The following is a 13,944-nucleotide window of genomic DNA, read 5'->3' as shown; positions in this document are numbered from 1 at the left end:
TTCATTACGATAATTGGGAAAAACGAAGAGCAATTCGCATTAAGATACAGTAATAAACGAAAAACGCGATAAGGTCTTAGATCCGATTTTTCCGGAAACCGGACTTAGGTTCGCGCGTCGGAATCATCTGCTCGTCGGTTGTACCGCTAATTGCGGACCAGCTAGCGCAGCTAGAATTTCCGTCCATTAGCCGAGGTAAAAACGGTAACCGTGTCTCGCGGTTCGATTCGAGACATAGAAGAGAAGAGAAAAGACCGCGGCAATCGTGGATAAAGGCCGGATCGGGCCTCTGCTAGTGGGCAACCTGTGTGTCGTTATCTAAAGGGGAAACAGGTCGAAGGGAGCTGGGTGACGAAAGGCGGGGCAGCTTGTTGTAGTTGTAAAAACGACCTGCTGGAATTAATTGACTCGATACACGGGGAACCGTGCGTTGAATTAGGTCACTCTGGTCTCTCGTGGAGACCGGTGGGTGCAACAAACTGTCCTTTCTAGATCCATGAGATCCGATATGAATGAAGAAAACAACGGTGGGAAGAGCGCCGATGCGTGGATAGATATCGATGTACGCAGGAACTCCATTTGGCCGAGCGAAATTCTACTCGATGCCAGATTTACTCGACTGCTTCTGACAATCGCTGTCTATTTTACGATGTGCCTGCGTACTTCTTCCGTCGACGACGCTAATAGTTGTCGTTCAAACTAAATTTGTGACTGAAAGATTTCTTCTTAGCTATTTAGATGGTTCTTGTGGTAACTGTTAAGCTAGTTTAATAATCTTTATTACTAGGCTGCAAAACTTGCATATAAACGCATGCACAGCTGGTAAAGATGGTTAAACAGCAATAAAATTCAGAGTTTAATGGTACATGATGCTGTTTATTTCTTTTGAAGTAAGCTTTTTTGAAAGTCTTGCAGAATTTGTGGGAAACCGTGATAAAACTTTTAATCATGATTAGACTATCTTTACTACCAGGCTGAACATCTTGCGTATAGATTCTTAGATAAAGCGTACGAATATACAGGGTGGTCTGGAATTCGTAGTACATCCGAGCAGGGGGTGAATCTACGTGAAAAAAATAAGACAAAAATTTGATATAACACTTTTTTATCCGGGGCTCCGTTTTCGAGAAAATCGACTTTATAGTTTGTTCATTTTTTTAAAGGATTTAATTGTCGTCTAGCCTCCGCCCGAGATAGTGTTTACAAACATTAATTATGCAGTAAACGGAATGTTTCCATCATTGTCAATGGTTGTAAATCCTATACAAAGATGAACAAATATTAAAGTCGATTTTCTGCTCGACGTTACTCGTGCTCGGTGATACTACGAATTCTGGCCTACCGTGTATAAAAAGCAACGTTGTATGAACATCTGCAGTCTATTTCTTACCAATAGAATTGCAACGATGCTTTTTACAACAATTTTGATTTTCGAAGACAATATGAAAAGTTTACTCTGTTCACCAGAATCTACTGCAGCAATTAAAGGTTGAATTACAAATGATGAAAAGCTGGGAGAATCGAAGAAACTCTTATCGCATTCGCTACTGCAGTTCATAGTAAATTACCTGTGAACAAATTCGAATATTCTTGCCACGTTATTTATTTATAATTTGCTTATTTCAACGGGAAACCCCTATGTTACATAAGACAAAGAAGTAAAATTTTAAAAGAATTGTTAGACTAACAGCCAATACATGCTAAAGGCTAGGAATAAGGCGATTAAACGTTAAGATATATCGAAGATTCGATAAAATAAACAGCGGTGGATTTAGAGTGACGCAATGTTTATCGCAAACGATCGACACGAGAGATCTAGTTGACCGGACCGTTCCCGATGGTCGATCCCCATTGTATTCTGATCTGGAAACAGAGCGAGCCGGATTGTTATGCAACAATCTGCGGACCAAACGTGCAACGATTAAGTAACAATAAGTTCGCCGCCTAAAGTGCTCGCGCCGCGTGTAACAACTTTTAATTCGCGCACAAAGGACAGCCTATACACGGCCACTGGTGTGCGTGTCCTTGTAACAGTTAAATGAGGAGCAGATGTATAGAAGGGTTTCGATTTAAATACCGTGGAGAAGCGTATTCCTGGCGAACCAGCGATTACTGCACACGCTACTTGTCTCGGGCACCGGTCTTTTACGCGATATTATCGAGCCTCTATTAAGTTACGCTGCACTTCCGCGTAAACTATGCAATCGGTACCACGGAGATAATCCGGTTGAGTCGCGTCGGTTCGCTTCGCGACGGTCGTTTATGGTTGCTAATCTTGTTTGCGAGCATGTACGTCAGAAAAAGGAGGAAAACGATACGCGACGAGCTCGGGACGAGTTCTCAAGAAGCTTCCGAGAAATTAATGGAGAGGAACTAATAATTAGCATGCGAAAACGCGGGACCGGGAACGGAGTGGATAGTTCGAACGAAATTTAAAACGTGAGAGACTGTAATTACGCGCTCTCCCGTTTGAAAGTGTATTTCTTGTTCGACCGATCCTGCCTTAGAAATTGTTGGTGTGCGGTGTTAAATGCAATAATGACTGTTGCTCGCGTGAAGATCGCTTACAGACCACACGAATCTTCGGGGACTGTAATCCAGATGATTTTAAATAGGAGTCTTAGAGCGGCCTTGACCAAACTTTGAATGGAGGAAATATGTCTTTGGGAAACGAAAGCCACGGTCGTAGCTTCTTTGGACGCGCGTCCGAGTATTTCGAGGTCGTCGGAGGGTATATGTAGATAAATCATTCAGAGGAAAACCAACGTCGCCAGTACACTGTTTATCGTCAATTAGTCTGTTTAACACTCGGATTCTCGAAATACTCGTAAAATCGCCACGATGGTTTTCATGTGATTTAAAGCGTGGCGAATTTGATAATGAATGTAATTATTGCGCTTTAATGTATAAGTCATGTAAAATTACATTTTCTTCGAACTCGTCTCTCTGGAATAAAACTTGCGAGAATATCTTAATCTCGGGGGACGTTCGAATGGAAAAGGAAAGACCTTGAGAACGCGACGTCTATGTTTATGCATTTGACCCGTTTGAAGACCCAGTAGAATAGAAACCTCGTTAGTCACTAATCAATTAACTATAATGCTTTTACGTTTGAACAAAGTGATTTTGATCGACAAAAATTGCGTTATATTTTTAAAAGTTTACAACATTTTTCACGCTGTGTTCCAAAATCTAAAATGTCAGCAGAAATCATTTACAAGCTAAAGAACTCGTTCGATGGCATCATTATCACGAGCTCGAGCTGATTCGAAATCATCGACTAGAAAGTAGAGAGCGTGCGCGATCGATGATCCAGCAACGGATGACGATGTCGGTCCGCATCGACGCGACGTAAGGAATGAAGGAAACGAGCGCGCATTTAAGTTTGCACAATTTCACTAGATTATTTCTAGCAATCACTCTCGATAATTACATTATTCTTATTATGGTAATTGAGAAGCGATCGTAACGAGAGTATCGACAAATAAGAATCGATAGCAATGAAATAATCAATAATCGAGAATTGATGGTAATTGAAGTATCGATAATCGATAACAATAATACGTAATTAAAGTGTCAATAACAATAAACGTAATTAAAGTATCAATAATCAATTGCGATGAAAATGGACAGTTTCGAACGGGATCTGGCATCGACTGGCGCGATTCCGCAGAGAAATTTCAAAAGCATGACTCACCGTCAGGATTGGTGAAGTATCCCCAGGTGGGGGTCGCCGTGGCCGCCGATTGGAGGACCACGGCCAGAACACTGAGGGCCAGAGCACCGGCGGCGCCTCGCGCCGCGACGGCGCGCTTTTCGCTTCGCTGCGGATCGGTAGTCGTCGTGGCGACCGCCCTTACGTCTTGACGGTTGCTCGAATCGGTTGCCATTCTTCATTCCGTTCCCGTGTCTCGACGATCTCGTTCCACTGCGCAACAATCTCGTCTCTAACCTCTCCCTTGCCGATTCCTAGCGGCGAATCGTTTATTTCTCTCTTTCTCTCTCCCTCTCCCGCTCGGTTCCCTTTGTTCCCGTATCTCGTTCACCGCCGCGCGCGCTCACTTCGGTCTCACAATGGAACCGCGCGAAACATTCGGTCCCGCGATTACCACCGAACACGACCGGCCGTATGCTCAAACGCGATGATCAAGGCCGACTAATTGCATCCGCCCGGTGCATCGCATACGCGGAGACGACAACGTCGAACCGCGCCACTCGATGATCGAATCTCACACACTCACCGATGTCACGTACCGCTCGGTGCACGGGATAGAGCCCCGCGTGCATGCACGCAATCGATACCTCGACACCGGTGGGAGAGAAAGTAGTGGAGGGGTACGGGCGGGCGTAGAGGTGTATCGGCTTAGGCGAATTCCACGTTCGGTGTCACTCTTTCTTTCTTTCGCCGACGGGTGACCGCGCGAAGCGAGCAGGACACACCGACGCGACGACGGTACTACTCCACCTTTCTATATAGCGTGCGTGTGCGCGTCCGTTCCTCTCGCTTCCTCCCTTTTCACCTAAAACCCTTCTCGCCTCTCTTCTTGTATACGCGCCTCGCTACCTCGTGGCACGGCCCGGCACTCGGGGAACCGGTTTTTGCGATGCGCGAACCGGCGTCGGCTAAAAATAAAAGCGCCTCGTATTCTCTCTCGTCCGATGCTCCATCCGACGCCCGCAATTTTCTGTCCCCTCGTTACCGAGATCCTGCTGATCCTTCCGGGTGTGCGAACCTTCGTGGAATGGTGCCAGAACGATCCCTCCGCCTCCACCACCTCCACCTCCTCCCCTCGATATCGATGCGTCGATCGAGCGTGTTCGATCGTCGTTGCGGCTCGCGATCGAACCGCCCGCGGTACCTCGGATCAACAATCACGTCCACCACCTGTCATCGCTGGACGATCAAAGATGGCGCAGGACGGGGGTAACGCTACTTCCTGAATCGGCTACGAGGCTTCCCGAGATGTCTCGGCGTTCCACGTTCCACTGATCAGCAGCGAGAGACATCGCTGTCACGACGGCACAACGGCATCCTCGTCGGGGAACGTTGAAATGCTGGGACACGAGACACGATCGATCGTGTTCGCCAGTGCACCGTAGCAGTCCGCTAGGTTAGGTTCGTGCGCGCTGGACATACGAACCGACTTGATATTTACCAAGGCGCTAACTTATCGATCCCGGGAGAGCGGGGATACCACGTTCACTTCATTTCGTGCCACGTCTCCTTCCACGCGTTTCGTAATCGTTCCGCTGCCGCCAAGCCGCGAGTGACCGCGTCCTCCTGGTCCGTGTCCGCATCGGTTCCACCGGATATCCCTGTGTCCCTTTTCCGTCGATCCCAGTTTGAAAAACCCTTTCCCGCTCTTTCGCCAACTCGTTGGCCGGCGCACTCGCTCGCGTACTAACGATCTACGCTCCGTGTCACTGTGTCAACGAGCCCCGCTGCATGCACTCGCGTTCTTTAACAGGTTCTGCCAATCGAATTCTAGCTGGCCAGCGGCACTCTGTACGCTCGTGAGCACACCTGAACGACACCTGAATTTCCACGATTCCTCCGCTTTTAGATGGACGCAAGTACGGCGGGGCGCGGGGGTGGACGCGTAAACCCGCAAACGGCGAGCCGCGAGATGTTTGTACTTGCGTATTCCAGCCGCGCTACGTACGTAGGTGATCGTGAGCGAGACGGAGACGGAAAACGGGCGGCAAAGGCCGCGCAAACGAGACGAGAACAGAAAGAAACAATACGCGTACGCGAGCCTGCGCGCTGCGCGGCATACTGAGGCGACCGGCACCGACGGCCCGACTCGAACGCTCCTCCTAGGCCGCGGCTTCTCCCTCTCTCTCCTTCTCTCTCTCGCTAATGCCACAGGCCAATACCAGTCCACTACCCCTCTCTCTCGCGCTCACGATCTTTCTCCCACTGCCATCTTCTTCGCGCGACTACTCCCTCTACCGATCCACGCTCGGATTTGCATCGGCCGTCGTATGACTTTCGTACGACGTACACCCGTTACAATTGCATTCTTGGAAGCGCCATGCAACCTTACGTTTTTATTGCCGGGCTGGTTATGCGGGAAGCCTAGTGTCTGTTACCCGAACTTTGAATTTCAGACGAGCTTTTCAATATACTTGACTCGGAGCCGCGACGAACGGTTAGGGATTGTTTAACCCTTTGCACTCGATTGATGACTCTGGGGCACGGCGAACAATTGTTATATCATGTTCGAAACTGTTAAACGTGTTACTGGTCAGAAAAACTATTTTCGATTTTAAGTTATAACGACTTCGGGTGCAAAGGGTTCACACCGGAATACAAATCCATTTGAAATTATTAGTTTCTGATTTCTTCTTTCACAATTCTAAATATTATGAAAATGTTTCTAGGAGAAAATTTTGATGAAGCTCTTTATACGAGCATATAATATAATAAAAATCGTACGAAGTTTAAATAAATCCAATTTGCTTGCTGTTGTGAAACGTTTGGGAATTTTCGAGCAAGTTTTAACCATATTCAAGTGTTTGAACAAATTTTAAAAATTGATTTGGGTATTATCGTTCAATCTTGAACTGTTTGAATTTTTCAATTCTTCATTGAACTATTGCAGTTGCGGTACTATTCAAATACCTGCCGATAATTATTTACTTGTACCAATAGAGTAAAAATAAATATTGAATATAGAGTAAGTGAAAACACTTTCATCTGAAGCCGACTTTTGTCTATTATCTGTGAATGCAACACTACCATAGAGCTATCGGCGTGTTTGCTTTAATTTTTATTTGACGCTACATTTATGGAACCCGTCAAAATGACGGGTCATTAATTTTTTAATTTACGATTATTCATATCGTAAAGATACATTTATGAGTTATTTATTCGATATATGTATTACTTGCGGCAAATAACATTTGTTAAAAATCAGAATAAATGTTCTATTGTTACTATTATAAACTAATATAAAACAGCTGTTTTTTGTGCTCCGTAAATGTAGTGTTAAAGAAGCTTGGTCATCGTCTTCATTCTTTGAAGTGTTAAAAAATATTCCAATGCTTTTCCACGAAACTTAAAATTTGTGTATAACAATCAAAGCACCTATCTCTTAATTAATATTCTTTTTTAAAACCTATTTCTCTTCACACTATATTTTTCTAACATCATTAATATTCGACCAAATGAGTCTTCCAACACTGCTGTGCCGGGCTTGAATTGTCAGCATCTGTGACAGCATAAACCCATGATTCGACAAAAAGACAAACCTGATCCACGTGTCTTATCTAAATCGAGACATGTGTTTTGTTCGCCGTCTGCCCGGCCCGGTACACTTTTAATGAACATCGCGGTGAATGTAAATAGAGTGTGAACTGGAAACGGTCGATTTAGAATGGAGCAAACGTTCCACATCTTGAACATTCGGTACCGGAATATTTACATTGCGACGAGCGTCAGCTAACGCAAAAAGGTCTCCTGACGTCAGCGCTTAATATGCGGTTTGAAAGATAATAAAAGGCTTGCCGCGGCGAATTTATATTGTCTTTCGCGGGCGAAAAGAAGACAAACGCGTGATGAGAAAAGACGAGACGGAAATGTCGAGCTGTGCACGTAACAACACCTCGAGGATTTTACCGACCACTAAAACCGTCGTCACCGGTAAATCTGTTTACTGGTCAGTCGTCTGCTGATGCAGTCTGATAATATACAGCTTTTAAATCTCGACGGAGATTACCATTTTATCAGTCCAATTTTCGTTTACCAGTAATTAAAAAATTTGTTAACCTTCTCCTTCATAAGTTAGCTATTCTTGACGAGTATGCTCGCCCTAACACAAAATGTTGCCATTTCTTCATAACGAGTTGATCAAAAGCAGCCAACTAGTTAAGAAGAATATACAAGGTGTTCGGAAAATCGCGGTACAACCGGCAAGGGGGTGCATTCTACATGCAAAAATAAGTCGAGAAAAAGGAATAACGTTTTTTCATTTGAGAAAAATTAAGTTGAAAAAGTAATACTATTGAAAAGAAATCAACTGGCGTGTCTGGTCATGATATATCAATTCTACTTCTCGTCATAGTACAAGCCACGCGAATTTAACGCATCTTTCAACTCAGTTTTCTCGAGAACGAAGTTTGAAATGAAAAAATGCTATTCTTCTTTCCCGACTTATTTTTGCATGTAGAATCATCCCCTTGCCGGATGTACCACAATTTTCCGAACACCCTGTGTACTTTGAAATTCTTTATTAAATTATATGTATTTTTTAAAAGTATCGCATTTAAACAAGATCTGATGATAATCAAACATATGCAATATAATTACAGTAACTTACACACTTTTTAAAGAGATTGATGCAACTAACTGTTTAAATGAAGACATGCAATAAATAGTTTTATATTCCGTTCAAAAGATTGTCAACATCATTTAATCGAAGAGAGGTAAAGTATCTTCACGTGAGCAGATTCTCGCGTTGCGTAAGACGCATAAAGTGACAATTTAAACACATATTTGCGAAGAAAAAAAGAGGCATGACGCAGAACCGTGCAATTACGGAAGTGTAACGTTTGCTCGTGGCTTTTTGCACACAATAAAAAGGAAATGCAATGGTACGCGCCCGCAATGTCAACAATTGGGGAGACCAACGTGAGCGAAATACGTATCGGCGTAATTAATATCAAGGCCGTGAGTCGCTTAATGTACCGAGTGTAATCTCGATGCTCTTTCTCCCCTTGTACGTGCACCGATGAATTTCTGTTCCGATTTAATTGTAATTACATAGACCAGAATGAAAAAAAGTTCGGTAAGCGATCGCTCTTAATTGCATAGTTTAAGAAATATTCGCTTCCTGCAATTTACCGCATGATTTATTAATTCGTTCCTCGTACAATTTTCATTTTAAACAACTAGCTGCCCACGCGAGATGAATTTCAAAGAAGAAAACCCAGAGTTATTCAAATAACGTTTGCGAAGATATGCAAACGGACTCTTTTGTCAACGCCGTAAAATACCATCGAAATAACAGGGAACAGAAATTCATTATAATTTTAATGAATTCCTCGTGCAAATGCTTTCGATGCTCGCCGGTATCGGAGCCTTTATAATTAGCGATCGACTGAAAGAAATTCAATTAAGAATGCTCCACGTGGATTTACACGAGCCAACGTTATCACGGCTAATAAACTAATTAATGTATTCCCCGTTGGCAAATCCGCGTGACGCGATTCGCTCACACGGATTGTACTTAGCGGATTCCCGACAATTGAACTAATAATATAGACCATTCACGCGCACGGTTAGAATCTGTCATCGAATACTACTGGGATTATGGTTCCCCTGGCAACAACAATAATCAGAACCAATCAACTTGTCGTCACATAAAGGGACATTAAACGAATGCCGTTATTTCGCGATCAATCGGTTGCACACGAGCAAACGTGCTCGCGAATTGACCAAATGTTATAATATGGTGGTACAGCGGTGTGAATAATTATAGACTCTAAGTAACTTTTACATTTTTAGTGGTATTTAGGCAAATACTTAACGAAACATCGTATTTACATATTTGTACATTAGAAATAGTAGGATATGAGAATGTACAAATATGACGTTTCCTTAAGTTTTCGTTTAGATATCAGTAACAATGTAAAAGTTACTTTGCAAAAAAACCAAAATGGTAAAGTAAAGTTGAACCAGAATGATAAAAGTCATTGTTAGTAACCATATTATCAGATAAAATAAAAATCGCGTTCATCGATCATAGAAGTAAGGTTGAAATACAAATCTGTTGCTACTTTTTAAGTATGTTGAATATAATATATCGGATTAACCTTTTAGGTACGGCTGAATTCTGCGCGAGGCTATTTCTCTGGAGGTAGAGTCTGATGTGTACTGTACAGAGTCTGATACTGTATATACAGAGAGAGTATGTATGTCTCGCAATCCGATAGTGGCGGGTTCCTCAGGCCATTTGAAGCAACTTTTTCCTTTACAAAAATTTTCTCCGAGGCACCGTTAACGAGTTATTAACGAAAAACAGTGACCAATGAGAGGCGAGCTCAGTTGGCGCGAGGCGATCGAGCCAATGAGCGGAACTGGGCTTCGCGCGCTGGTTGACTGAGCCGCCTCGCGTCAGCCGTGCTCGATTCTTATTGGTCACTGTTTTTCGTTAGTAACTCGTTAACGGTGCCTCGAAGAAAAATTTTCTAAAGGAAGAAGTTGCTTCAAATGATCCGAGGAACCCGCCATTTCCGGATTGCGAGACATTTTTGGGACACCCTGTAGACTGTTGTAAATCGATGTGAAGACAAAAGAAGTGTGAAACAATGCATATGAAGACGATTATTTGATTCAAACGATGAGCGAGTGAGCTACTAGTGCAAGCCACTATAGTAGCGCGTCGTCCAGACAGATGACATCCGCGAAAGCCACTATAGTGGCGTGTCGTTCTGAAAGATGACATCCGCGAAAGCCACTATAGTGGCGCGTGGTGCCTAAAAGGTTAAGTAAGGTATCACTGTTTTCCTCTAATTTTGTCATAAATTCTTTAGACTCCTACAAGAATGAATCTCCAAAGTTAGAACCAGTTAGATACCAGTACACAGAATTGCATTAAATGATATTACTATTGAATTACTTCTCTGCCAGAAAATGTTCCACATTGTATTCCGGTCTGCTATTTAAAAAGCTGTCCGTTAGTAAACTCTTTATCATGCTAATATAGTGATTGTGGGAGTGTTCACGCCGACACATTTTGTCCGTACCACTGATCGGCCTTAAACTGTCCCCGCCCTTCGGATTGCCCAAGAAACATAATACACGCAGCAATTAGCAGATCACGTTTCAGCAAATGAAGAAGCTAAAAACATTGACAAACGAGAAAAGCACCGTGTGCAATAACGGCTGTACCATTTTAGCATCAATGATTTTTCGATACGCTGTATTTTCCCACGGAAATCGTAATTGATCGAATCCGAAAGGTTAAGAGTAATTACATGCCTCGCGGAAACGGCGTCACAACAATTTCCATGTGCATGTCCGCAACGAGACGATTGATTCCGGCCAACTCCGGAATCCGTTCTAACTTTCCCCCCTGTCGCAAGACCATAGAAGTTTCCACGCGCTCGCGCACTCGTTTCGCATTCATTCGCTCCTACGGCGCAAAGAAAAAGTTAGACTACTTTTGTGTTACCGGCAGATATTCAAATATAGAAATGTAGGTCTGGTTGCCTGTCTTCTCCTACCTACGAATCACTTTAGAAACCACGACAAAAGATCCTTACGATTCGTTACGATAATACTGCGGCGTACAACGACGCCAATAGCCGCGGCTCCTTCGGTGTTAACAATGAACGGTCTGTGGAATCGATGTTTAACATTCGCGCCGACGGAATGTCCAAGTTTCTCTAACGTTCGCCTAATTCCCAGAATTTCGTTCAAATATATGGCGTGTCAAGATCTTCGATTAGATCGCGGATCTTTTGCAGGAAACAAGAGCCAATTAGAAATCTGCATCTTTTTCCAGTAATTTTAGTCCTCCTTTGAGCTTTCTACTGTCTCGAATTGCAGCTACTCGGTTTTGTTACAAAGAACGAGTCTGTTGAGAGAATTAGATATCAGAAACAGAAGTGTTTCGAGCACTGAACAGGTGGCAACAACTTGGTTCGTTGAAACATTTATTTATTCATATTTCTTGAATGTACTTTTTAAGCGCTTGTTTCAGTGATATTTAACCCTTTGCAGACGAGTGACGACTCTAAGGCGCCACTAAAAATTGTTATGTCACGTTTGAAAATAATGTTAACGTTATCAAATTTACTTTATATTTATGAAACTCTTAATCGCGTAATTGTTGCACGAGCTGCAAAATTCTATTTCGTATAAGACGGAAACACTATAGGTCAGAGAAACTATTTTAAATTTCGAGTTAAAATGGCTCCGACTGCAAAGGGTTAAGCATCTGTCATCCAAGGGTTACATGCACACTCTATAAAATTGGTGAAAAATTGGTGAATTTATTTAAAACCATACAAATTATCATAGAACTTGCGAATAGAACAAATGGATTCGGGGTCACAATCTAGGAATCTAGGTTCCCATTCGACGGGTCACCTACTATGTTTGAAGAACATCAGCAATCTGATCACCATCTGCTAAGATATCAAGAAACAAATAACAAAGCTCGTACGTCGATCCTTTTAACAAACCATTAAAATTGTATTTTGATTCGAATCTTCCCAATCGCGGTCGGTTTTCCGTTGAAATATCTCTTACAGGCCGCAAGATAAACGCAAGTATAGTGAATGTTCGCACGCAGAGAACCTTTTGTTCGACGTCTCCGAGTGCGACGGTCATGTTCGCGCTGAAAACTATTGATTTCTTATTAAAATCGGCGCAAGCACCGAGCACGCTTTATTATATCAAGAGAGTACCCGGAGAATGTCCCGAGCAACGACGTCAAGGCGTAGGCAGCTCGCCTGAGGCTTCTCAAGGTTACTCGTTGCACTCTTGCATAGTAATCTTACGCAATAACCAAGACAAGAGGTAAAACACACAAGTCGACAACTCGGGGGTGTTGCGAGAACGACCAACGAGGAAGCTGAGATCATATTAGAAATCGTAATCGAGGCGATCTCGTAATTAGCGCAGTTCACGTGTCGTTAAAGGTGACAGGGGCGTCGTTATCGCGGTCTGAGGAATTCCATGAAAGTCAACGGACAACACGTTCATTCTCTTTGACGGCGGTTATTGCGATCAGATCGTGCCACTATTATTTTATTCGAAGAAACGTCCTCGATCCTCAACTAGCGGCGTGTAACGTTTCTAGCACTTTCGTTAACCCTAGAAAGATAACCATATGACAACGTACGTAAAAGATAACCATACGCTTCAGAGGCGCATGCTTTTCTAAGGCGTCAATTTTATACTAACAATGGATATTTATTTAAGTTAATCTAGTCATTTTAAAGGTTTGGCATTATTGTAAAAATAAAATGCATTTATATTATATTTTTTTATATTTTAAGTAATTTTAAACTTAAATCACTAGACCTCTATGAAAAATTAACAAAAATCAACAGTCTTCGCAGGCGCCTCTGCGACGTAGGTTATCTTTCTCGGGTTAATGAGTTCTGTTCGAACTTCTGTAGATTGAAATTAAAGTATCAAGAAGAGAAAAATAAATGTTTCAGTTTAATTTTTGTAACAAGTTCTCTCAAAGAGATGACTTAAAAATCACGTTAATGATACACGATACACTGTACGAACAAACGAAAACTGTGCCAACTATTACTAGACAGCGAATCTTTGTGCAAAATAAAAATTGTCTAAATTAATTGTAAGAAATAGAAGCCAAATGAAAATGTCTACCCTCTCTTAATCATTTTAATAAGTTGTACAAAAACATTCCCAACTTCTACCAATGTGTTTACAGTTTCGAATTTCACCTAATAGATTTTTATGCAAATGAAAATACTGTATCAAATCTCGAACTTCTTGCATTCATATTTGATATACAGTCGGTGTAAAAAATATTCGTACGCATTTGAAAAAGGAATACCTTTTTTATAATTAAGCCAAGCGATCGACATTTGTTGGGATGTTAGAAAGATCACTGTACTAGGTAATGGCTAAAAAATAGTTCCCAAGAATTGCAATTATTTGGAATGAAAAACGAAATAAAAGAAGCGATCTTCTTCCAACTTAAGGACGTTTTAAAAGTTGTTCGAATACTTTTACGCTGACCGTAATCCGGCCTGAACAACAATGCGAAACGTTCCGAGCAACCCACGCTGTTAGAATACACAAGCGAACGTATGATCGGATAAGTCGCGTCGATCTCGTGATCGGCGAGGGATGAACATCTGTTCGCGTCAAAAGACGGTGTTTAGATCGTTCCGTTGGCAGACGTGTCGATAGAAGGCACCCCGAGGAAAGCCGATTCATCGGGACCGGTGATT

General features: G+C 42.6%; 1 protein-coding gene across 1 annotated transcript in view; it reads right to left on the bottom strand.

Annotated features, from left to right (window-relative positions):
- The window catches only part of LOC143258995 (uncharacterized), a 78,325-nt gene extending 72,535 nt beyond the window's left edge, over nucleotides 1-5,790 (bottom strand). Inside the window, exon 1 of the mRNA XM_076519686.1 lies at nucleotides 3,698-5,790. Coding sequence (XP_076375801.1) covers nucleotides 3,698-3,890 — 193 coding nt within the window. The 5' untranslated portion in view covers nucleotides 3,891-5,790. The remainder of the gene's footprint in view (nucleotides 1-3,697) is intronic.
- Nucleotides 5,791-13,944: the final 8,154 nt, after the last annotated feature.

This window comes from Megalopta genalis, chromosome 3, assembly GCF_051020955.1.
Source record: "Megalopta genalis isolate 19385.01 chromosome 3, iyMegGena1_principal, whole genome shotgun sequence".
In the NCBI taxonomy this organism is placed as follows: Eukaryota; Metazoa; Arthropoda; class Insecta; order Hymenoptera; family Halictidae; genus Megalopta; species Megalopta genalis.
The sequence above is the reverse complement of the archived record's forward strand: the minus strand, read 5'-3'. Positions and strand labels throughout refer to the sequence as shown.